Raw genomic sequence first — 24392 nt, 5'->3', positions numbered from 1 at the left:
TGATAATATCTTGGACTTGGCATTAACCAACAAGAGTAACCACTGCAGCATCCCTACAGCATCATCCTCACTGGTAAGATCCGACCATAAAGCGATCACTTTCAAAGACACCATCTCCCCAACCCCCACTAGCTAGGGTCAGACATAAACACTTCTCCAAAGCTGATTACAGCCTCTTGAGGGATGGTATAAACAGCTTCACAACCCCCTCACCCTCTGTAGGAACTGGCACCAATATCCAAAAACTACACCAAACCACTATACAAGCATTTGTATAGATGCATGGAATCAGGAATACTCGACAGGGCTAAATTATCCTCTGCAAGGAAGAGTAAACCTGTCTGGTGGACATCTACAATAAATAAACTCTATATCAAAAGGAAAAAAATTGCTGTCCAAGACCAAGAAGGAGCAGGTGCCCAACTGGAAGCAATGTCTCCTTAGCCTGAACAAGAAAACAAAAGCACTAGTGAAATCTTCCAAGGCAAACTTTGAGTCCAAATTGACCACAGCTACTAGAAACAATCATAAGGCCTTCTTCACATATGTCTGCAACCTCAAAGGAAGCACCCAGATCTGTTCAGAATTGATGGTCAAGGACACCACATATACAAATGCCGTAAATATAGCAAACTTGCTAACTGACATATTCAGTGAAAACTTCACCCCTCTGTCCTCCCATCAGTAAATCAGGACATCCCCAGTACCTGCCCCCATCCCCTTATATCTAGGGAACAGGTCATCACTGCTCTCTCAAAGACAAAAAATACAGTTTCCATGGGACCCGGTAACTTCCTAGGCTGTATCCTACGTTAATTTATGCAGGCACTGGCAGCACTGTTAGGCTCCCCATTCAATCAAAGGCTGAGTACCGGCTTCATCCCAGCTGAGTGGAGGACAGCTACTGTCATCCCTTTGCACAAAGGTGGAGCATCCACCGATCCGGGAAATTGCAGACCCATCAGCCTAACTAGCCTGATGTGCAAGGCCATGGAATGGATTATTATGGACCTCATTAAAAAGGACATTGGCAACTCCAAACACTCAATCCCACACAGTTTGGCTTCATCAAGGAGAGGTCATGTCTGCTAAATTTGGTCAACTTCTTTGACACAGTCACCAAAGTCATGGATGAGGGGAAGACAGTGCACACCACCTACCTTGACCTGGCCAAAGCCTTTGACAATATTTCCCACTCAGGCATAATAGATAAACTCTATCAACTAGGCATCAATCTGTATGTTACCAGATGGGTAGCAAACTGCCTCACTGATAGAACCCACCTAGTTAAAATAGGGGAAGTCACCTCAAACAGTAGACCTATAACAAGCAGCGTATCCCAAGGTTTGGTCTTGGGGGCTCTGTTATCTGGGATATACTTTTCTGACGCACAGGTCAAAACTAGTGGGCTATGGCTGACCAAGTCTGCAGATGACTGCGCACTGGGTGCTGTCATCAATTCCCCTAGTGATGTGGACATCCTCCAAGAGGGTCTCATTCAAACAAATGACTGGTGCCAGAAACATGGCCTCAAGCTGAATACTAAAAAAATGCATCATCATCCCCTTTGGGGAGAGTGATTCCCCCACAAATTAACACATTAAAAACAACGTCCTAAGCACGCAATCAGTTGTGAGGGATTTGGGCAGCCAGGTTGATAGCAACCTGACTTCTGACCACCAAGTTCCTTCTGTTGTACAGAAAGCCTTCGACATGGACCACCTCATAAGTAAGGGTATCTCATCCAGGGACAAGGAGGTCATAACATCCCTGTATTCTTCCCTTATAAGGCCCATTATTGAGTACAATGCCCCTTTTGGCATGTACCTCGCAAAGCACATGCAGCAGCTGAAGAGACCACAGAGGTTCCTCACCACAAAAATCCGAGGCCTCAAACATCTACCATTCACAGACAGACTGAAAGCCTTATCCCTCTACTCAGTTTCATAAAGACTCCTCAGAGGTGACCTCTGTTTAGCAAACAAAGCGATCATGGACCCCGCCTTGATGGAACTGCTGCATATCCGCAAGTCAAGCTCCACTCGCCTAACCTGCACGAGCGGCCTCAGCCTTCTGTGACATCAACAGAACTTGTTGGTGGAATAGATTTGTGTCCCAGAGACTCCACCATCTGTGGAATAGACTTGCTCTCCACATTAAGCAGAGTACCTCTTTACCCCTTTTTAAGTGCAAACTGGACAACTGGATGGGAAACAGAAAATACACCCCTGGGATTCCACCCATGTCCCTGCTGGACAAGGGCATCAGGTGCTGACTTGTCTAAATATGGGCTAAACTCTTGGCTAGGCTTATAAGAGCCTCAGGGTCAATAGCCTAGTAACCCCCCATGATCCTATGAAAAGCACACATTAAAAAGCACTTTAAACATTTTCATCAGCCCCAAAATGTAAAATAAATACAGTTTCTTTACAGAGAAAAATAGTTTTAAACAGCTTTTAACTACTTTTTACTGCAAAAATAAAAAAAAGATGCCCTCCAGTTTAAAAGAACATAGAAGTCATGAAACAGTCAAGGGCAATAACTTTTCCTAGCTTAAAAGTACTTGTTTCACACAAAAAAAGTGAATTAAAACAAGTTAAAAAGTAATGTGGAAGGTTTCTTCCCCAAGGGGAACTTATCTGTCCAGCAATGGAACAGCATTACCTGTCCATCGATCCTCGAAAGCCTGCACAGGAGTGCTCTTCTCAGCGGTAGGAAATCTCTGAAAGGTATGGCGCTCAAACCTGTCTTTTTAGTCAGCTTAGCTTGATCTAACAGTTTGGGCTCATGGAAGGTGCCCTGAAACTTTAGAACCTGGCAGGCTGTTAACCCATGTAGGATATAACCCACATAGCTTAGGCTACTGCAGCAGTGATCAATTTGAAGAATATCAATATATTCCACTGTCATGTTTTCACATTCTATGCAAATACTAAGACACTATACTTCCATAACAATACATAAAACATTATAGATGTGTATAGAATAGTAAGACTTAGTAAAAGGCTCCTGAATACACTTAATACAAATCAGTAATAGTACACTGTAGGATTTCTTAAGCAGTGCTACAGTTTTAGTAATAAAGTGGTTTGACAGCATTTTAAGTGCAGCACGTATTACTGTTATAATAATGGTTCTTAATCTTTTCCTGGAGTATAACAGTGGCATGGCCAAGAAGGAACTGTTTTAGTTTAGTTTTGAACATGTGTGGGTTTTTCAGTGAGCCTAATAGGGAGTGGGATGGAGTTACAGGCCTTGGGAAACATGGGTGGAATACAGGCGATCTCCAGCTATGTTGCTGGACTTTTGAACCACTAGAGTGGAACTGTTGGTTGAGGGAGTATAACTTTCTTGCAAAGGGCCTAGGATAGGGCACCATTCATGTTGATGCAGTACACTGTGTGTTACTTGTAGTTGAGAGAGACAGGCAGAAAGAGTAAGGTAGGGAGGTAACTCTAGCTAGTTGAGGTGCTTAAAGGCAATGTAATGATGGGAAGAGTACGCTTTAGTGGATACAAATTTAGCTATTTACTTGCGACACTGCTCAAATTTGCTGTTCTGTGTGGCCTGGAGGCTGGTGAAAATTGATCAGGCATACAGAAGTGTGGGAAGAATTTCAAAACACAGTTAAACCAAGAAAGTCGTAGAAGCAAGGAAACACTGGAAGATCCACTAAAACACTTGATTGAGCGCTTTCATCGGCATTTGCCTCAAGACTTCTACAGAATACAATCTAAAAATTAACGCTCCATTAAATACATAACCTAGTATGTCACATGTTAACAACTAGAAACTTCATAGGCTGATAGCACAATCAATCAAATCCTAAACAATGTACATGAAATTGTATTAAAATGATCCAAAACTGAGGCAGGCAACAAATAGAAGTACTCTATTGTATACTGTATTCCCAAAATTAATTATGACCAGTATAGCTATTCCTAGCAGAATTATTTGTGACAAACTTCACACATGAAATTCAGACTTCAGTTTTAAAAAGCAAGAAATAGATATCATGTCATTTAAGCCAGGTTTTTGTGTGGCATTACATCTGAGCTGCCATAGCAGCTCCTTGTATTCAAGGAATAGGTCAGTTGGCCCTTCTCTAATGTCTTCTTTGTGTACTTGTTGTAAAACTGAAAACGTAAAGTGATGTTGTGGAAACTCAATAATGTGCTTGGCCAGGGCATTGTTTAAATTGCCCTTCTTCATATCGTATAAGTGCTGGTAAATGCGTTTGTTCAAACTGTTTATCGTTTTCCCAGTGTAGAATTGTTCACGACTGAGATATAGCAATGTAAACTAAACACCTACTAAAACAGTTGAATCTTTGTTTCAAGTGAACATTACCATATCCCCTTATATGGATATTATTAATTTCAATAATAAATGGACACTGTGGAGAATGTCCACATCTACTCGTTTGTCCTTTTACCACATCTGATCTATTCCTTTCCAACAAGTTCTTAATACAGGAATCTGTCTTATATACCACACATGGCTTTTCCCCTATTTTTAATTTACAATTAATGCCAGTTGTTAAAATAGTCCAGTTGTTATACAGGACATCCCTAATGTTGTAGAACATGGGGTTGAAAGTTAACACCATGGCATCTGAAAAGGGTTTGGTTCCTCTTCCCTGAGTGTCAGTTGTTGAAATGTATAATCCCCTAATGAGGTTACGTCTTGTGTGACCCCTAATAGTGGAATAAAAAAATGTCCACTTAATATTTTTTCTCTCACTTCATCTAACTAAAACTGGGCCCACAGAGGGACCAGGGTACCCCCGTCTGGTAAGCATCATCCTTAGCCTTGTCCATCTCATCAACAATCTAACCCCCTGTCCTTTTACCAATGATTTTTTCTGATGTGTGGGGTGGCAACTGTCAAAGTGTAATAAAGTGCTTGAATAAGTAGGTTTCCTAAACAGGGTTGAAATAAATCTATGGTTAGTGTTATCTTTTTGTATATAGATGTCGAAGAAGTGAATAACTTATGAATTGACCTCCATAGTAAGTTTCAGAATTCCAGTACTTAAATTCAAAAAGACAAGAAATTGGACCAATTGTTCACATGCACCATCCCAAAATATCAATAGGTCATCCAGGTACCTACCATAAAATCTACAGTGTTGGAATAATTCCCATTTGAATACCATGTTAATTTCCCACGGTGAAAAACAATGTTCGCAAATAGGGGGGCACATGCCGCCCCATTGAAACTCCCACTCTCTGCTTGAACAACTGATTTTCAAATATAATGATGTTATTGTGAAGAATCAACTCCATTAATGTCCTGTACATTAGTACCCTTGAGTGACTGTGTGAGGTGTTGGGACTCAAATAATCATAAAACAATGATACCCTCACTGTGGGGGATAACTGTAAACAGATCTTTGATGTCCATAGTTATGAGCATGAGGTTGTCAGAGTACAAGCTACCTTTTATTTTTTTGAGACAATCCCAGGAGTCCTTTAACACGTGTGAATGTTGGTCTAACACGTTTGAGGTGAAAATATATTTCGCTAGACTGTATGTTTTTGAGGTCTTTGCATCCACTATTGGCCTCAAAGGGGGGAAGAAGGAAAATAGGAGCCAAGGAGGTTTGTTCTACTAGTTTCACTGAGATATTTAACTCTGTACATGCAACTCAGCTTTTGGTGTTTTTCTGATAGCTTGTTGAACATGTAAGTCAAATTTCAAGTCATGAGCAACAATGAAACCCTATCAGTTTAGTGCTGTAGACTGCTTCGATTATTGCATTATTGGAGGAAGTGATTTTTAAAGTTTGTTGTGCAATAAATATTGGACTTAGATGTGAAAAGTAATAGTTTTGTCTTCTTTGGATTCAGGATTAGGTTGGACTAGGCCAGCCATGTTGCAATGGATATGAAGCAGTCCTAAGTGAGTTGTTGAATCGGAGGATGACTTTGAACTCAGCATATAGGAGTAGAATAATCAGCATGTTTAACAGCAGTGTACAAACTGTTAGTAAACATACTGAACAAGAGGGGCCCAAGTACTGATCCTTGGGGTACACTGACAGATACTGGTAGGAAGGTGGAGTACCTTGATTGGCATTTAACAACTTATGATATGTCTGACAGGTAGCTTTGTAACCGGGAAAGGATGGGATGGGATAGGCCCAAGTATGCCAGCCGAAACAGTAGCTTGTCAAGGAAGAAAGGCTTTCTCCTCAAAAAGTTATAAACATTGGTGTAGAACATGGACAGTTTGTATATTATCCTATTACTCCATGTTCGTGGATGCAAAAGCAGTATTTATTGTCCCTCAAAAAAAAACTAAATAAGCCGCTATCTTTAATAAACTGTACAAAAGTCTTGTTACTTATGGTCCCATATGAACAATGCCACTTGCAAATGTCTCTCATCATACACAGATGACCACACATCCTGTAAATGCAAACCAGAATGGATTATAGACTTGTAAAGAAAAGTAGTCTTGTTTAATTTTTTGAAATTGTGGCAGTAAGTTTAATTTTGTTATTTGAACTCCAAATTTCTTTGCTGAGTCTTGAAAAAATAGTCAATCTTAAACTAAAGCTGAAGAGATTACAACTGGGTACTATTTGTCACCACCATCAGTAGAGCCCATCCAGTGCTACCATAGCATTTAACATCTTAACATCTTTCTGAAGAGAACTTGTACTATCTAAAATGTGTGCACCCGGAAAACACAATATTGTCTGTTGCCAGTTTTCATCTCTACACATACACTTATCTATCATCCTTATAAAACAGTTCCTCAGCACCAATAATTAACCTCTGATAGCAGTGTTTCTACACAGAGGTAAGCCTTGAACAGTTGCTGAGGAACCCTGACTCTGTGAGACCTGGATTATGGGTTTCATTCTTTCTGGGTGATTCTGAATGATGTATTAGAATTCTACTACACCACCTACATGTCTTCCTACACTTTTACTATTAGTAACTGGCTATGTGTCGGGTAAAGTTCTATTCTGATTGGTATCTTCAATGATCTAACTATCTGATACATCTTCATCACCAACAATACAAGTTCCTTACTAGATATGCTTCTTCCGTCTCCTTTTATTAACCTTATTTAAATGGTTAGGTGAACTATTTCCAGCCTTTCTATAGAGGAAGCTTCATAAGCATCTCTGTTTAGAAGCCAAGCAACCAGGCCTGGTTATTTAACCTGACATCCTCTCTATTCAGCAATGCATTATATATAACACAGAATGAGGATCTCTGCTATCATAGTGTGTGTGCATGTGTGTGTGTGTGTGTGTGTGTGGGGGGGGGGGGGGGCAGATTATTTTTTTTTAGTTTACAGTGTCAGTAATAAACTCTAGCATAAAGTTTAGTACTTGAGCCTTTCTTTCACAATGTATGACTGTATCCACAGAAGTATTCCAGGCCTGGATTTTTTCTAATTAACCTGAAGGGTGAAAATACTTCTACAAGAAACAGGTAATTCAGCAGTTTCCAATATCACTCACCAAACACCCATCAGTCTGAGGTATGACATTTTCTTTTGTACATAACTTTCTACCACTAGTTTGTTCATGCTGCGTATTACTCATCAAGAGAATTTTTATTTCTCTGATATGTTGTGTCTGAAGAGAGGAAGCAGGCAGGGGGTGTCCACTTCCCACTTTATTTGCATTAAATTTATAACCATTGGCAAAGAAAATAAAAGACACAGAAATTCAAGGATATAATTGGCGTGGTGTTCAAGAAAAGTTGGCTTTATTGCAGATGATATTATTTTATATCCTGATGGAACCAGAAAAGGATATCTCAGTGTTGTGGAATATTCTGACACAGTTCTGTTTTTTTTGGGGGGATATAAAATTAACACAGACAAAACAAAGGCTATATCTATAAACTATGTACCCACATATGAAATGGTCCAGCAACACCCATATTTATGGAGAAATGATAAAATGAAGTATTTAGGAGTATGCATTAAAAAGGATTCCATTATGGTAGCTATGGATATGTGGGAGGAGACTAAACAAAAGATAATACAAAAACTAAGAAACTGGGAACTTGTCTATGGATATAGATATCAAGATACAAGTAGCTAAAATGTTTTTAGTCTTTGTTTTATACACAGGTCAGGCACAGTTTTATCAACCAGAGGAGAAGCTGTGAATAGTAATTAATAAAGAGTTGAAGTATTTTACTTGAGAGGGGAAGAGGGCAAGAGTCAAGTGGGATAAACTAATCCTCCCAACAAAACAGAGAGTTTTAGGATTATTTGATTTGAAGGTATATTTTAGAGCTTCACAGTTAAGGCTCTTATATATAACACAAGCAAAAAGCTACAACTCAAAGTGGAAAGGGATGATGATGATGAAGCAGAGGGATAATTCATAAAATACAGAAAGAATGGGATTTTGGATGCAGATCCTTAAGGAGAACAATAATAGTCATATTCATAAAGCAGCCAAAAGTACATTAAGCCAACTTGGGAATGGAGAAAGAAACTTCTGCTGCTAGGGATAACTGCAATTAGGGGTACAGACAACAGATAAGAGGGGATGGGAATTTACTGGAGGAAGATAGCAATGGAACCAAGGTATTGGAAACAAATTATTAGATAAGGCAAGGTAATAGAATGGGAAGAGGCCAAGAAGACATTTGGATTGCAGGCTACTTATTGTCTTCCCTATCTGGGATCAATATTAGAGTATAGACAAAAAGAAAGGGAGAGGGGGATGAAAGACCTGCACTGGTTAACTTTTAAATAAATCTAAACAGAAGATGCTGTTAAAAAGGCATAATTAGTAAGGCATATAACATATTGCATGATAACTATAGGAATCAATCGAAAGAGGTCAGAAAAGATTGTGAAGAGAGATTAGATATGCAATTCGCAAACAATAGGAGGATATATGTATGGCTTACAAATATGCAACAAAGTCTAGAAGATTTAGGATTTTTACCTGGAAGTGTTTGTATAGATAATTTTTATACCCCAAGCAATTTTTCCTCAGCTAGAGGGCAAATGTTGAAGGTGTGAATGGGGAGAAAGAGGTAACTGGGAACACGTTTTGGAAGTGTAATGAGTTGGCAGACTTTAAAAATTCCCTGCAGAGTACTTTGTCAGGAGTACTGGTCGAGAAAATGAGTGTAACTAAGGAAATTTTTTTTTCAGCTGGGATACAGGATCTGAATTGCCTAGCCATAGTAAGGTTTTGTTAAGTCTCATTCTGGTGGCTGCCAAAAAAGTAATTACTAGAAAATGGAAATCAATCTACACCAACTGTACTTGAAGCAGTGAATATTTTAACAAAGATAAAAGAACATGATGTGAGATCTTTAGAAAAGGGTAGGATTATATTACATACAAAAATGAAAATTGGGGTAACAATACATGCAGAAAATTATTTTGGAGAAGGAAATAGGTTTAAAAGAAATCAGGAATCGAAAAAAAATATGTAATGCTGCTTAGATTATATGATACATAACAATATATGTTCATAGGTTCGTACTAGGCTATTGGCCTATACAAGCATAGCCATAACAATTCCCTGTGATGTGGAATGTTTGTAAATTTGAGCCTGTTAAAATGGTTTGATTACTTTTATATAAATGTAAGTTTGCATATGCCACAAGTGATAATTCAATGAAGGTGTTTCAAAAAAAGATGAGGGGGTGTTGTCAGAGTCGCAAAGGCATACAGTCTGCAGAATCTGATAATATTCACTATTATTAAGGGTAGGGGATAGAGATAGGGGCTGATATGCTAGCAAAGACATGTGAAGCATGACACTGGACAGTCACAAGTGACTGTTGTTTTGCAGTCAGAAAGGCTATGGTACAGTATAGATACCGAACAAAAAAATTGCTGTAGAAAAACACTTATTTTCAGGGAGGAAAAGGCACGCATAGTTAATAGCTAGTACAGTGTGATGGAAGCTAATGAACGGGGAACAATTCAGATATTGCCATAACAGTACTTTTCTAGACACAAGATATCCAAAAGCATTAAGAAATGAAAACGGACAAACTATATTCAATAAATAAATGCTTACTCTATTAATGTAAACAGTACTTTGCTTTGGCAAATATGAAGTCTGCTGTTGATCTGATTATTTGTTTTTGGGTTATGTTTTTATTGCATAGTTATTCTAACTTTGCTTAAGTTAGACCAGTTTTCAGATGTTATGTACATCGCAGTTATGTTTGATCTTTTCCAAAGAAGAGTGTGCAGTAGTGGGAATGGTGTTTCAGAACTTTAATGGAAAAATGTTATAAGCTTATAAAGGCCTTAAGGGGAGATGTAGTTAGCGCATTTCATTTTTAATAAAGAGACATTCAGAACTGGAAAATTTATCTTCCACAGGACATTAACAGGAATATGGTTGTAAGCCAATTACTGAAACCTTGAGAGAAATGCGCTGCAAAAGTCTTGAATACTGATCTTTGGTGAATGATAGAAAAAGGGGTAGTGACAATGTAACATGATGAGACCGCAGTACAAAATTTATATAGATAAATTCACAGCTGTTTCGTTACTAGAAAGTCTTAACACTTTCAAACCAATTAAAATCAAAGTGACATCTGTCTGCTTAGAGGTACATGCCTTAATGTTAACCGCATGCAACACTTTTAAGAAGTAAAATGTAGTAGAACTGAATATCTTGTTTCTAATCTTTGTAGCTTTTAACATGCCTAGTCAATGATATCAAATAAAGGCCATCTGAACACCTCATCAACCTATTAAAAATCCCTAGGAAAAAAAGAACCTCTTCTGAACTGACAAAGAGTAATGGACACATAGGAAAACAATGGATTTAAAAACAAACGGAGAATTCGAAGAAGGAAGGGATGCAGATATGCATCAGTTTTAGGAAGAGGTCTTGGTTCGATTCAAAGTTTTATTAAGAAATACAGAAGTGAACAGAAAGATAAGGTATCCACCATGCCAACAAAACTAATGTTTCTGCTTGTGGGATTTGACTGAGCGTCAACTTATAATTAAAACTTTTGTTCCGAGTCATGATCTAAATTAAACTTCACTAGATTATACTATTTCATACCTTTTGCTGCCTATCTTACAAATTTAAAAAGTTAATTATTTTGTCTCTCAATAAGGCAGTCATAATACTGATACATTTTTATTAATGGCAAAGCAAAACAGTGCTACTTACACAGTCAGAAAAATGCTCTTTGTCTTTTCTTGTATAGCTTTCAGCTGCTTTGTAGCTCTTTCTTTTCGATTTTCATTTTTCACTGATTTATCAGAGGCAGGGGCTCCTTAAAAAAATGAAGCAGATGGTAAAATACCAGAGCCTTTAATTTAATCGATGCTATGCAGAATAGACTCAAAGACTGAATACTACTCTAGTCATCTGTAGACCTTTTAGTTTAACAAAAAACACTGTATATACAACATAATGCAAAGCTTTTGGAGAAAAGGCATATTGGTACAAAAACGTTAGTGTGTATTTTCCAGAGGAAAAAAATATCCACCAAAGACGTATATGCATGTGTACATGGTTTTCTGTGCAATAGTGCTGCAATCATGTTATTCTGAATACTGATTTTACTGCTTCATCTTAAGAATGTAAAATGTGTGCATTTTTCTGCATCATTTTACCATAATGACTGGGCTTTGGCATATGACTGTCCGTCAGTAGAATGCTGAATATTGGAAACTAGACAGACATCTTTTCATCCTATGTTGCTCAGCAGTCTTCCAAGAAGGTTTGGAGGTAGTAGGTGTGGATATCTGGCACAGAAATAAGAAGTGGAAAGTTCAGTCCATTGCATATACAAAAAAAAAATGTGTGTTTTGTGAAGTAATGGATGCCGTCAGTCTTCACATCTGGAAAACAATGGTGGAGGAATCCAACGGAAAAGCAAGTTATAAAATGAATACTCCTCTCACAAGGTTTGTCTTCTTCACTGGGTTATGCAACTCTCATGGGACAAAAACTCATCAGAAAGGCAAGACAAAAATCATATACCTTGATATGAATAATGCTTTGCAAATGTTCTCAACTGTGTGTGTGTGCTCTCGTGTGTATGAGTATATGCAATATTTTGCTTAATAATTACATATTTTTCTCCCTAAGATGTACACAGTCTATAGATGTTTCTCTAATGATGGCTGTAATACCGCTGACGCAGCAGCAGCCATGGAGACTTTATTTAGCAAGTTTTTAAAAGAACACTGGAAGAGTAAGTTTAGTTGGGTTACAGAAGTATCTGAGTATGGAAGTAGAACCCTGATGTCAGCAAGAATTCTCTCTCTCTCTCTGGAACAAGTTACTGTCTGGAAAAGACTAGACTCAACTGGTAAGGATCTGTCAATCAGTAAACCAATAAACACTGGACTGAATACTGAAAAACATACCCAGTTCACTCAAGCTTTTATGCATGAAAAGATTTCAAGCCTGCATAAACTAAAGCACTGCTGGTGATTCCCAGCTGGGTGAGGAAAGTAAACCTATACTTTTTGTCTGTAACTGACAGAGCTGCCTTCTGTTTTCTTTTTTAAGAAATCTGCTTGGCCTGGGTTTTTTGTTCTATGTGCTAGACAGACACTTAAATTATCAGGGTTTCAGATTTCACATGTTTTTTTTTCATTAATAGTCCATTCAGTGATACTTAAATAAAAAATGAATTTCAGGCCCCATGCCTTTTGCTGAAAAGATTTCAAGCCTGCATAAATTAAAGCACTGCTGGTGATTCTCTGCTAGTGTTTCCTACCTGCTTTCCTGTTTGTTGATTTACTTTTTAAACCTGGTGATTTTAAGCTGTCCACCCCTACTGAAAATTGAGCTTAATCAGCTCCTCTCTTTCTACAATAATGTTGATGTATTGAATTGTTTGCCTTTCCTTGTGCTTGTACTGTAGAAATGCATTTTGCCTCTCATTGTCTGTTCTACTTATTTACTTGATCCAAATTTATTATCTAGCTAACTGTTAGATATATACATGTGACAGATGCACTTATATCACTAAATTGGAAGCAGTGCACTCTCCAGCCAAGACCGGACTAGCAGGTCAAGAGGAGAAGGTCAACACTTGCAACTCACTACATGGAACACACACAGCCCTCTAAACCACCAACCATCACAACTCACACAGAAACACAAACCATACACCGACTTTTGCAAAGGCTCTCAATAAAAATTCACCCAAACAATAGAGCCCCCCCCCCAAGACAGAAATGCACTCGACCACCACAACACAACACAACACCAACCCCAGAACACATAGCACACCACCACAGTGTGCCTCTCAACCTAAGCCCTTAAGTCAAAACACTTTGCCCAATGTACTAATCATAGGAGAGTCAATTGTGAGGCACACATATGTCCCACTCACTAGGTTGAGAAAGGAGAACGTGACCATCAGCTATCAGGTGCTAGGATCCGCCACATAACACATGCACTCAGGTCACTCAAGAACAAGTACAAATATGACTCACTCATTGTCCATGTGGGTGTGAATGACCTGACACATACCTCCCTGGACCACATGAAAAGAGATGTGATGGAACTCTAGGATTATGTGGCCCATGCAGGTATGACCCTAGCCCTGAGCAGTATTCCACCATCACCCAGAATGACACCACAGTACAAGCAGAAAATGATGGAATTCAACAACTGGCTACGTTTCTGGTGCCATTCTAAGTGGATCCAGTATCTGTCTTCCTAGGACGACATGATCGACAGACCTCGATGCTTTGCTGGAGATGGCCTGCATCTGTCACCCCTGGGATTCCAGCTACTGGCTAAGGTTCTTGCCAGCCTTATAGTGTGCCTTTTTTAGGCAGTGTTCCAAAGACAAAAAGTCCATTGTAACTGCTACAAACAAATGCAATCTGAGGGTCATGCTGCTCAATGCTAGAAGTCTAAATCTCAAGATGCACTCGTTCGAAGCTCTCCTCAAAACGGAGAATGTCGACATCTGTGCTGTAATGGAGACTTGGTTTAAAGAGGCAGAAAGTACCCCTGCACTCCCAGGCTACAACTCATTCCATACCTTTCAGCACCAGAATACGTCTGGAAAATCCAAAGGTGGCGTTGTCTCCATAATCATAAAGGATACACACACCTCTAGGCAGGTAGCCTGGCATAATGCATCTGAGATACTTCAGGTGCAATTAACACTGGGAAAGATGGAGATACAAGTCATAGCCTGCTACAGGACCCCAACCATGTCCCTTGACTCTCACTCCAACTTCCTACTTGCATGGACTCTATCAAGGTCCAGCCCAATACACTCATACTGGGCTACTTCAACTACCCTTCCATTAACTGGGAAAACTATTCTAGTACCAATGTACAGGCCCAACACTTCCTGGAATTTATCAACTCCAATGCCCTGGACCAGCTCATTCTGACCTCCACTAGAGGAAGCAACATCCTCGACCTGGTTATCACCAACATGGGAAGACTGGAAGAGTAAGTTTAGTTGGGTTACAGAAGTATCTGAGTATGGAAGTAGAACCCTGCTGTCAGCAAGAATTATCTCTCTCTCTCTCTGGAACAAGTTACTGTCTGGAAAAGACTTGACTCAACTGGTAAGGATCTGTCAATCAGTAAACCAATAAACACTGGACTGAATACTGAAAAACATATCCAGTTCACTCAAGCTTTTATGCATGAAAAGATTTCAAGCCTGCATAAACTAAAGCACTGCTAGTGATTCCCAGCTGGGTGAGGAAAGTAAACCTATACTTTTTGTCTGTAACTGACAGAGCTGCCTTCTGTTTTACCTACTCCTTATTGTTTTCTTTTTTAAGAAATCTGCTTGGCCTGGGTTTTTTGTTCTATGTGCTAGACAGACACTTAAATTATCAGGGTTTCAGATTTCACATGTTTTTTTTTCATTAATAGTCCATTCAGTGATACTTAAATAAAAAATGAATTTCAGGCCCCATGCCTTTTGCTGAAAAGATTTCAAGCCTGCATAAATTAAAGCACTGCTGGTGATTCTCTGCTAGTGTTTCCTACCTGCTTTCCTGTTTGCTGATCTACTTTTTAAACCTGGTGATTTTAAGCTGCCCACCCCTACTGAAAATTGAGCTTAATCAGCCCCTCTCTCTTTCTACAATAATGATGATGTATTGAATTGTTTGCCTTTCCTTGTGCTTGTACTGTAGAAATGCATTTTGCCTCTCATTGTCTGTTCTACTTATTTACTCTATCCAAATTTATTATCTAGCTAACTGTTAGATATATACATGTGACAGATGCACTTATATCACTAAATTGGAAGCAGTGCACTCTCCAGCCAAGACCGGACTAGCAGGTCAAGAGGAGAAGGTCAACACTTGCAACTCACTACATGGAACACACAGCCCTCCAAAACACCAACCATCACAACTCACACACAGAAACACAAACCATACACCGACCTTTGCAAAGGCTCTCAATAAAAATTCACCCAAACAATAGAGGCCCCCCCCCAAGACAGAAACGCACTCGACCACCACAACACAACACCAACCCCAGAACACACAGCACACCACCACAGTGTGCCTCTCAACCTAAGCCCTTAAGGCAAAACACTTTGTCCAATGTACTAATCATAGGAGAGTCAATTGTGAGGCACACATATGTCCCACTCATTGGTTGAGAAAGGAGAACGTGACCGTCGGCTATCAGGTGCCAGGATCCGCCACATAACACATGCACTCAGGTCACTCAAGAACAAGTACAAATATGACTCACTCATTATCCATGTGGGTGTGAATGGCCTGACACATACCTCCCTGGACCACATGAAAAGAGATGTGATGAACTCTAGGATTATGTGGCCCAGGCAGGTATGACCCTAGCCCTGAGCAGTATTCCACCATCACCCAGAATGACACCACAGTACAAGCAGAAAATGATGGAATTCAACAACTGGCTAAGTTTCTGGTGCCATTCTAAGTGGATCCAGTATCTGTCTGCCTAGGACAACATGATCGGCAGACCTCGATGCTTTGCCAGAGATGGCCTGCATCTGTCACCCCTGGGATTCCAGCTACTGGCTAAGGTTCTTGCCAACCTTATAGTGTGCCTTTTTTAGGCAGTGTTCCAAAGACAAAAATTCCACTGTAACTGCTACAAACAAATGCAATCTGAGGGTTATGCTGCTCAATGCTAGAAGTCTAAATCTCAAGATGCACTCGTTCGAAGCTCTCCTCAAAACGGAGAATGTCGACATCTGTGCTGTAATGGAGACTTGGTTTAAAGAGGCAGAAAGTACCCCTGCACTCCCAGGCTACAACTCATTCCATACCTTTCAGCACCAGAATACGTCTGGAAAATCCAAAGGTGGCGTTGTCTCCATAATCATAAAGGATACACACACCTCTAGGCAGGTAGCCTGGCATAATGCATCTGAGATACTTCAGGTGCAATTAACACTGGGAAAGATGGAGATACAAGTCATAGCCTGCTACAGGACCCCAACCATGTCCCTTGACTCTCACTCCAACTTCCTACGTGCATGGACTCTATCAAGGTCCAGCCCAATACACTCATACTGGGCTACTTCAACTACCCTTCCATTAACTGGGAAAACTATTCTAGTACCAATGTACAGGCCCAACACTTCCTGGAATTTATCAACTCCAATGCCCTGGACTAGCTCATTCTGACCTCCACTAGAGGAAGCAACATCCTCGACCTGGTTATCACCAACATGGGATACCATTGCTCCACACCTATAGTCAACTCCTCCCTGGTTAAATCCGACCACAAACTGATCACCATGAAAATCTCCATCTCACCCACACCCTCCGCTAAGGTGACCACCCTAAAAAATTTCAAAGCTGACTTTGGGCTACTAAAAACAGAGGTGGCTAACTTCTCAGCATCCATGCCAATGGAAAATAGCTGTATGACTGCCGAATCATACACCAATGTACTGTACGAGCATGTACACAAATACATGCATCTTGCCATACCAAACAGAACCAAGACACGTCCCTCCAAAAAAAGGAAGCCAATCCGGTGGTCCCCAGCCATCAATAAACTCTACAACAGAAGGAAGAAACTGTTGCAGAAAAAAATGAAGTCACAAGACTGGAAAAACTCCCTTGCCAGACTCAACAAAAATTGAGATCCCTTATGAAATCCTCTAAAGCCAGCTATGAAGGCAGAATTGCGACTGACACCAAAAACAACCAAAAAGTCTTCTATAGCCATATCAAGAACCTCCAAGGTAATACCCAGATCTGCTCAGAGTTATTGCATAATGGTACCTCCTATACCGAGCCAACAGATACAGCCCAACATACTGGCCGACAGATTCAGTGCCAACTTTACTCCCCCCCACCCCCAAAGGCCCTATTACAATCCCAGAAGAAAGCCTGTTAACCACCATTTATGCGGCATAGGTAAAAGCTGCATTGTCCAAAGCCAAGAATACAGCATCCATGGGACCTGATAATATCCCTGACTGCATCTTACATAAACTATAAACGAACTACAAAACAAACTGGCACCACACCTGTGTGCCTTGTTCAATCACAGTCTTACCTCAGGCTCTGTCCCTAACGAATGGTGCACTGCTACAGTCATCCCTCTCCACAAAGGGGGAGCAACTACAGACCCTTGGAACTACCGCCCCATTAGCCTGATGAGTCTGGTATCCAAAGCTATGGAGTGCATCATCATGGACTTGCTCAACAAAGACATAGGCAATCTCCAAACTCTTGACCCCACACAGTTTGGCTTCATTAAGGGGAGATCCTCCCTGCTGAACCTGGTTGACTTTTTCGAGGCAGTCACCAAGGCTGTGGATGAGGGTAAGGGCAGTGCATACAGCCTACCTCAACCTGTCCAAGGCCTTTGATACCATTCCCTACTTGGGTATCATTGATAAACTCCCCAAACTGGGCATCAATCCTTATGTCACTAGGTGGGTTGCAAATTGGCTAACAGACAGGACCCACAGAGTGAAAGTTGTGGACTCCAAGTCAGACTCTCGACCAGTCATGAGTGGAGTCCCACAGGGCTCAGTCCTGGGCCCTCTCCTGTTTGGCATTTATTTCTCAGAAGTCCAGACCAACACAGAGGGACTCTGACAGACCAGGTTCCCTGATGACTGCAAGCTAGGAGTCATCATCAACTCCCCAAGTGATGCAGACACCCTACAAAAAGGTGTCTCTGAGACCAATGACTGGTGTCAGAACCATGGCCTTAAACTTAATACCAAAAAATGTGTCATCATTCCCTTTGGAAAAACTCAGCTCCCATGAATTACCACGTCGATGGGAGCCCACTAAACACTGAAGGAGCCATAAGAGATCTGGGCAACCAGGTTGACAGCCACCTCACCTTCGGCCACCATGTTGCTACTGTGGTCAGAAAGTCCTTCTTCGTGGCACATCTTATAACCAACGGGTTCGCATCTAGAAAGAAAGAGGTCATTATTCCTCTCTAGTCACCCCTCATTAGACCAATCACTGAATATAACACCTTGTTTGGCATGTACCTGACCAGACACCTACAACAGCTGGAGAGGGCACAAAAGTACCTCATAAAAAGGATTCTAGCCTTAAACACATGTTCAACATGGACAGACTCAAGAAACTTCAGCTGTTCTCAGTCTCTTATCTTCTACTCAGAAGTGATCTCTACTTGAATTACAAAGCCATGGCCGACCCAGCCCTACTTGAAATGCTACACCTAAAGAAATCCCAATCCCCCCAGGCCACATGCTCCAGAGACCACAACCTCACTACCACAACAAACAGAACATGCTGGAGGGACAGGTTCATCTCCCAAAGACTGCCCATACTCTGGAATAAGCTAACCATTCATGTCAAGCAGAGCACCTTGTTGCCCCTCTTCAAGAGAAATCTCGACGAGTGGATGGGTAACAGAAAGTTCACCCCAGGGATCACTCCAGTTGCCCTACTGGATAGGCACTGTAAACTAACATTGGGTGGCACTGTGTCAGGGAGAATTTTTTTGGGCTATGCTTCTAAAGGCTCCAGGGCCATTAGCCTAGTACACACCTATGAACCTATAAAGTAATGTCTTTTTTTACACTCTAGAAAGCACTTGATTTTACATCATGAGATCAGTGGATTTTCCATCTAGTGCACTGGGAGTTAGCCTGGTCTGTCTAATATGGGGAAACACTTGAGATTTCTGCATGTAATTTTATTGGTTGGAGGGCTTATTAATCAGCTTATCTTGTTTTAGTGTCTTAAAAATTATGTAAAAATGACTGCTTTAATTAGTTAATTGCACTGTATTACACTGTATATGTTACCTGTGGGGCTCTTGTAAATAGTTTGTGTGGTATTCTTACACTAGGGCTCCAAACCAGCTATTCTACATTAAGAATGTGTTTTTCTGCACCCTTGTGGCTGATCTAACCTGAGTTGGGGATTGCTGATGAAAGGCTTATTGTGTGCTTTCCTGATTGGTAGTTAGCTTAAAACTTGTTTCGCTCTGTTTGTATTTAAGCCTTGCATTTGCTCAATGCTGCTCTTCATTCTGTGGCAGTTAGCAAAGCTCTGTATAGACAAAAAAGCCTAGAAGCTCAGTTTTCCTTAAACAGCTGTCAGTGAAACCCTTCCAAGATTTTCTACTGCTCTAGGGGCAACTCAGTTGCACACTGAGCAGCGTTGCCTTATTGATCAACCTTAACCAACACAAAGTATAGGTCCCTCTTGTAGTCTCAGCACTACCAGCACAGTCCTGTCAAATTAACCCATTCCCTTCCTAATAAAACAAACAGTAAATGGCTGCTATCATGGACAGGCAGTATCCCATCATCTCTCTGTCCAGGCCGATAGCCATGGGCATCCTGGGACAATGTAGCAATTGTCTCATATATACTGACAAGGGAGGCAAGACTCTCAGAGAAGGACAAATCAAATGCCAAACAGGTTGTCAACACATGCATATTTCCCACACTAAATAAGGACATGACACACAGACCCACATATTCGGAGGTACTCACCAGTAACTTGCCAAAAGATCATAGGCCTCCCAAATGGAAACCACTAACACACAATAATGCAAAAAGCAACCACAACACAAGACACACACACACACACACACACACACACACACACACACACACACACACACACAGTGTCTCAACAAATAAGCCCATAAGGCGCAATACCCCAAAACCTACAGTATTGGTCATAGGTGACAACTGTGAGACATACGGATGTTTGCCTTAGGTTGGATAAGGAGCTGGTTATAGTTAGCTGCCTGTCAAGTGCCAGGATGTGTCAAGTCACTCAAGCACTCAAGTCACTCAACCGCAAGTACCAGTATGATTCCGTTATAGTCCATGTGGGGCTGAATGACTTGAGACATACCTCACTGGACTATATGGAGAGAGACATGACTGAGCTTTCAGATTGTGTGCCACAGGTAGGCATAAGCCTAGCCTTGAGCAGCATTCTACCTTCTCCAAGGATGATGCCACAACATAAAAAACAAATGACTGACTAACAATTGGCTTAGCTTCTGGTGTCAGTCCAAGGGAATCCAGTATCTGCCAGTCTGGGAAGACATGGTCAACAGGCCACAGTCCTTTGCCAGAGATGGTCTGCACCTGTCTCCTCTAGGCTTTTGGATACAGGCAAAGGTATTAGCCACCCCTATTGTGCCTTTTTAGGCAGTGTCAAAATAACCAACCTCCCAACATAACAAAATCCTCTCTAGGTAAACTCAAGGTACTGCTTCTTAATGTTAGAAGTCTAAACAAGAAACTGCACTCCCTGGCAGCACTCCTCACTTTGGAAAATGCTGATGTCTGTGCAGTCACCAAGACATGGTTCAAAGGCGCGGAATGCACCCTGGCCTTGCAGGGCTACAAAGCCTTCCATAGGTTCAGTACACAAACTGAGTGCAAAAGAACCAAAGGAGGAGGTACACCCATCTTCATTAAGGATAAGTACACCTCGAGACTGGTCATACAGTATGACTCTCTTGATCTACTCCATGTTCAATTAACTACAGGCAAAGCCCCTACCAAATAATAGCTAGCTATAGGTCTCCCACCACGAAGCAGGAAAAGCATGCTGCATACCTGGATTTACTGGAATCACTTACCGTACAGCCCAACACCTTACTCATGGATGATTTTAATTATCCTGCCATTGACTGCGAAAAGCGACCACAAACATTCTGGCTCAGAGGTTCTTGGACTTTGTCAATATAAATGTTCTGGAACAGCTAGTCAGCACACCCATAAGAGTCTCAAATGTCCCATACATAGTACTCACTAACATGGGAGAGCATTTCACCCTCCCGTGTGATGTCCTCCATGGTAAGTTAGATCCATAAATCAGTCTCGTTCAATGTAATTATAAGTGTAGATACCCCATCAAGCTCAAAAATGCTTAAGAATTTGACAAACTACCTCCTACTAAGTGATGGTATAAAAGGTTTCAAAGCCCCCTCAAATGCAGATAACATGGACTCCTACACAGGGTGTACACCAATGTCCTGTACATCCATTTAAGCAGTTGAATAGAATCGACTGTACCTGACCAGGTCTTCATGAAAAAAATAAGCCACCCTGGTGGACACCTAGTGTAAACAGGCTATACAACAGAAAGAAACTAATGTCCAACAACAAGAGGTAACTGGCTCAGTAAAGAAAGAAATCCCTCTCTAGCTTAAACAAACAAGTCCTCCAAAGCTAATTATTGAAGTGAAAATAGCCTCCCTAGCTAAGAATAATCATAAGGTATTCTTTAACTACATCTGAAATCCAAAAAGGAGTACCCAGCAATGTGCTGAACTGGTTGTGGTAGGCACCAACCATACTCAACCAGAGGCAATAGCCAACCTGCTAGCCAGCAGATTTGGAGCAAACTTCATCCTCCTATCCCCTCTAGTCATCCTCCAAACTTTAAACCCAACCCAATTCGGATTCATTAAAGGTAGATTATGTCTATTAAACATGGTTGACTTCTTTGAGAAAGTCACAAAAGCCCTGGACTAGGGAAAGACAATGCATACCGCCTATCTTGACCTAGCCAAAGTATTTGACACAATACCCCACTCAGGCATTATAGAAAAAAGTCTCCCAATTGGGAATTAATGCCTACATTACCAGATGGGTATCCAACTGGTTCACCGACTGCCAAAGTGGGTGACTTCACCTCTTGCAAAAGACCAGTCACCAGTGGTGTACCACAGAGTTCTGTGCTGGGCCCCTTACTTTTCGGAATTTATTTCTCAGAAGTCCACGCTGACCAAGTAAACTGACAACTGCAAAATGCGAGCAATCACTAAGTCCCCCAGTGATGTTAATATACTGGCCCATTCATTCCTTGGTTGGGCAAAAGTCAAGCACTGAAGCACTGAGGGAACAGCTGTCATCCAGTACGATCTGGGCATTTTTGCTGTTAAATTCCCTAATCCTCTTGCAACAACTGTAGCACTTATCCTCTAAAGCACTGCTTGTGATCTGGGTTGGAAGCCTGCTGCAAAGCAAGTCATTTACATCATAGTCCCACCCTCATTGTAACAAACAGTGGTCCCTTCTTCAAGATGAGCAACTTGACATTAACCATTCATTCCAAACTCTCACAAGCCAGCTCCGCTAATGCCAAAGACGCTAATTAAATTACAGTCACATGTGTCACTGTCAGAGCTTCATTCCCTTTTTCAATTAACTATAATGTTGAAACTGCTTGTTTATAATAAAAAGATGATTAAATGAAATAAAATTTCATCTTTCACGCATTTTTATCTTTTTCCCCCATATTTTTTGCTTCCATGCCTACTAACCATTATGCCTCCCCTATCTATTTTAAGCCTATTTATTCCTCATATTGAGCATCCCCTGCACGATAGCAAAAAACTGGCAAGATCATCCAGGTTTGAGGGTCAACACCTTGTAAATGACAAAGCACAGAATTGGGGAATTCAGTAAAAATCACAAATGGAATTATTTATGGAAGACTCAAATATGCCAAGGTTACAGTGAGATGAGGCTCTACAATTAACAGTTAAGACAAGAGAAGATGAGATAAAAATGGTGATGTATAACCAATCTGCAGAAAAGTCTCCAGGAATATGTGGTATTCTAGTGGAAGCTTGGAAGCTAGGAAGGACGAAAGTGATAGAGATCTGGAAGGATTTGTTCAACATGATTTTAAAAGGAAGTGAAGCACCAACATCCAGGAAAAAAGCTGTTGTGGCTCTAATACATACCCCATTTGATACAGCTTCATACAGGCCCATTTCAATTTTAAACCCTGATTATAAAGTGTTTATGTCTATAATGGTCAAAGGAATGGCAACAGTGACGTTTTGTAGAGGGAAGACAAACATTTGACATCATTAATAGAACAATGATGATCCAGAGGGAAGCAGACTATACGAAAATACAACTGTTATTGGAGTGTCTTGATATAGAGAAAGCATTCCAGAGTAAGCTGGGATTTTATGAATAGGGCAATGGGAACATTAGCATTTTTCCATACAATATTAATTAGAAGGACATATGAAAGATTAGAGGCAAAAATCAAAGTGGGAGAGTTCCTCTGATAACCTGTGTTTGAACAGAGGAACTAGGAAAGGGTGTCCTTTTCCCCTTTATTTGCGTTATATTAGGACCACTGGAAAAGAAAATAAGGGACTCAGAAATCCAAGGATATAATTGGTATAGTATTCATAAAAAGTTGGCTTTATTTGCAGATGCTGTTATGTTGTACCTGTAGGTGCATCTCAATCTTGTGGAATATTATAAGACAGTTCCATTTTTTGGGAGGATATACAATTAATGAACATAAAACAAAAGCTATTGCTACAGCTATGAACTATGTACCCACACGTGAATTCATTTAGCAATACATGTATTTATGGGGGCATGATAAAATTACATATGGAGTATGGCTTAAAATATTATGTTATGGCAGTTAAGGATATGTGAGAAGAAACTAAACAAAAGATAATACAAAAACAGAAACTGTAAGCTCTTGCCTGTGGATATGGACAGCAAGATACAATCAGTAAAAATGTTTTTAGTTCCTTTAATTTTATACATAGGTCAGGCACATTTTATAAAGAGTTGAAGTAGTTTATTTGGGAGGGAAAGAGGGCAAGAGTCAGTGGGATAAGTTGATCCTCCCAACAGAACAAGATGTTTTAGCATTACCTGATAGGAAATGATAGCTACACAGTTAAGGCGGGTCTATATTATAAGAATGAAAGTACATATGTGCGACTACATAAAAATAGCGAACGGCCATGTAAGCGAATTTTCCCTAGGGAAAAAATTTATGCGGCCGTTCGCTAAAAAAAAAAAATTAACATCATAAACAGTGGCCCCCAACTAATTATACCAACTCAAAGATCGCACTATAGGGAAGGAAAGGGCAACTCTGTGAAGTTGGCCAACCATCTACTTGCCTTATGACATATTAATTGAACTGCTTAAATGCGATTCGATGAA

The 24392-nt window shown here is 40.5% G+C and overlaps 1 protein-coding gene across 1 annotated transcript in view; it reads right to left on the bottom strand.

The window, feature by feature from the left end:
• Nucleotides 1–24392, bottom strand: part of PIEZO1 (piezo type mechanosensitive ion channel component 1) — a 3550337-nt gene that overhangs the window by 518033 nt on the left and 3007912 nt on the right. Inside the window, exon 38 of the mRNA XM_044081575.1 lies at nt 11147–11252. Within this exon, the coding sequence (XP_043937510.1) occupies nt 11147–11252 (106 nt within the window). The remainder of the gene's footprint in view (nt 1–11146; nt 11253–24392) is intronic.

Source organism: Protopterus annectens, chromosome 8.part1 (assembly GCF_019279795.1).
Source record: "Protopterus annectens isolate FY-2018-M chromosome 8.part1, PAN1.0, whole genome shotgun sequence".
Classification (NCBI taxonomy): Eukaryota; Metazoa; Chordata; order Ceratodontiformes; family Protopteridae; genus Protopterus; species Protopterus annectens.
The sequence above is the reverse complement of the archived record's forward strand: the minus strand, read 5'-3'. Positions and strand labels throughout refer to the sequence as shown.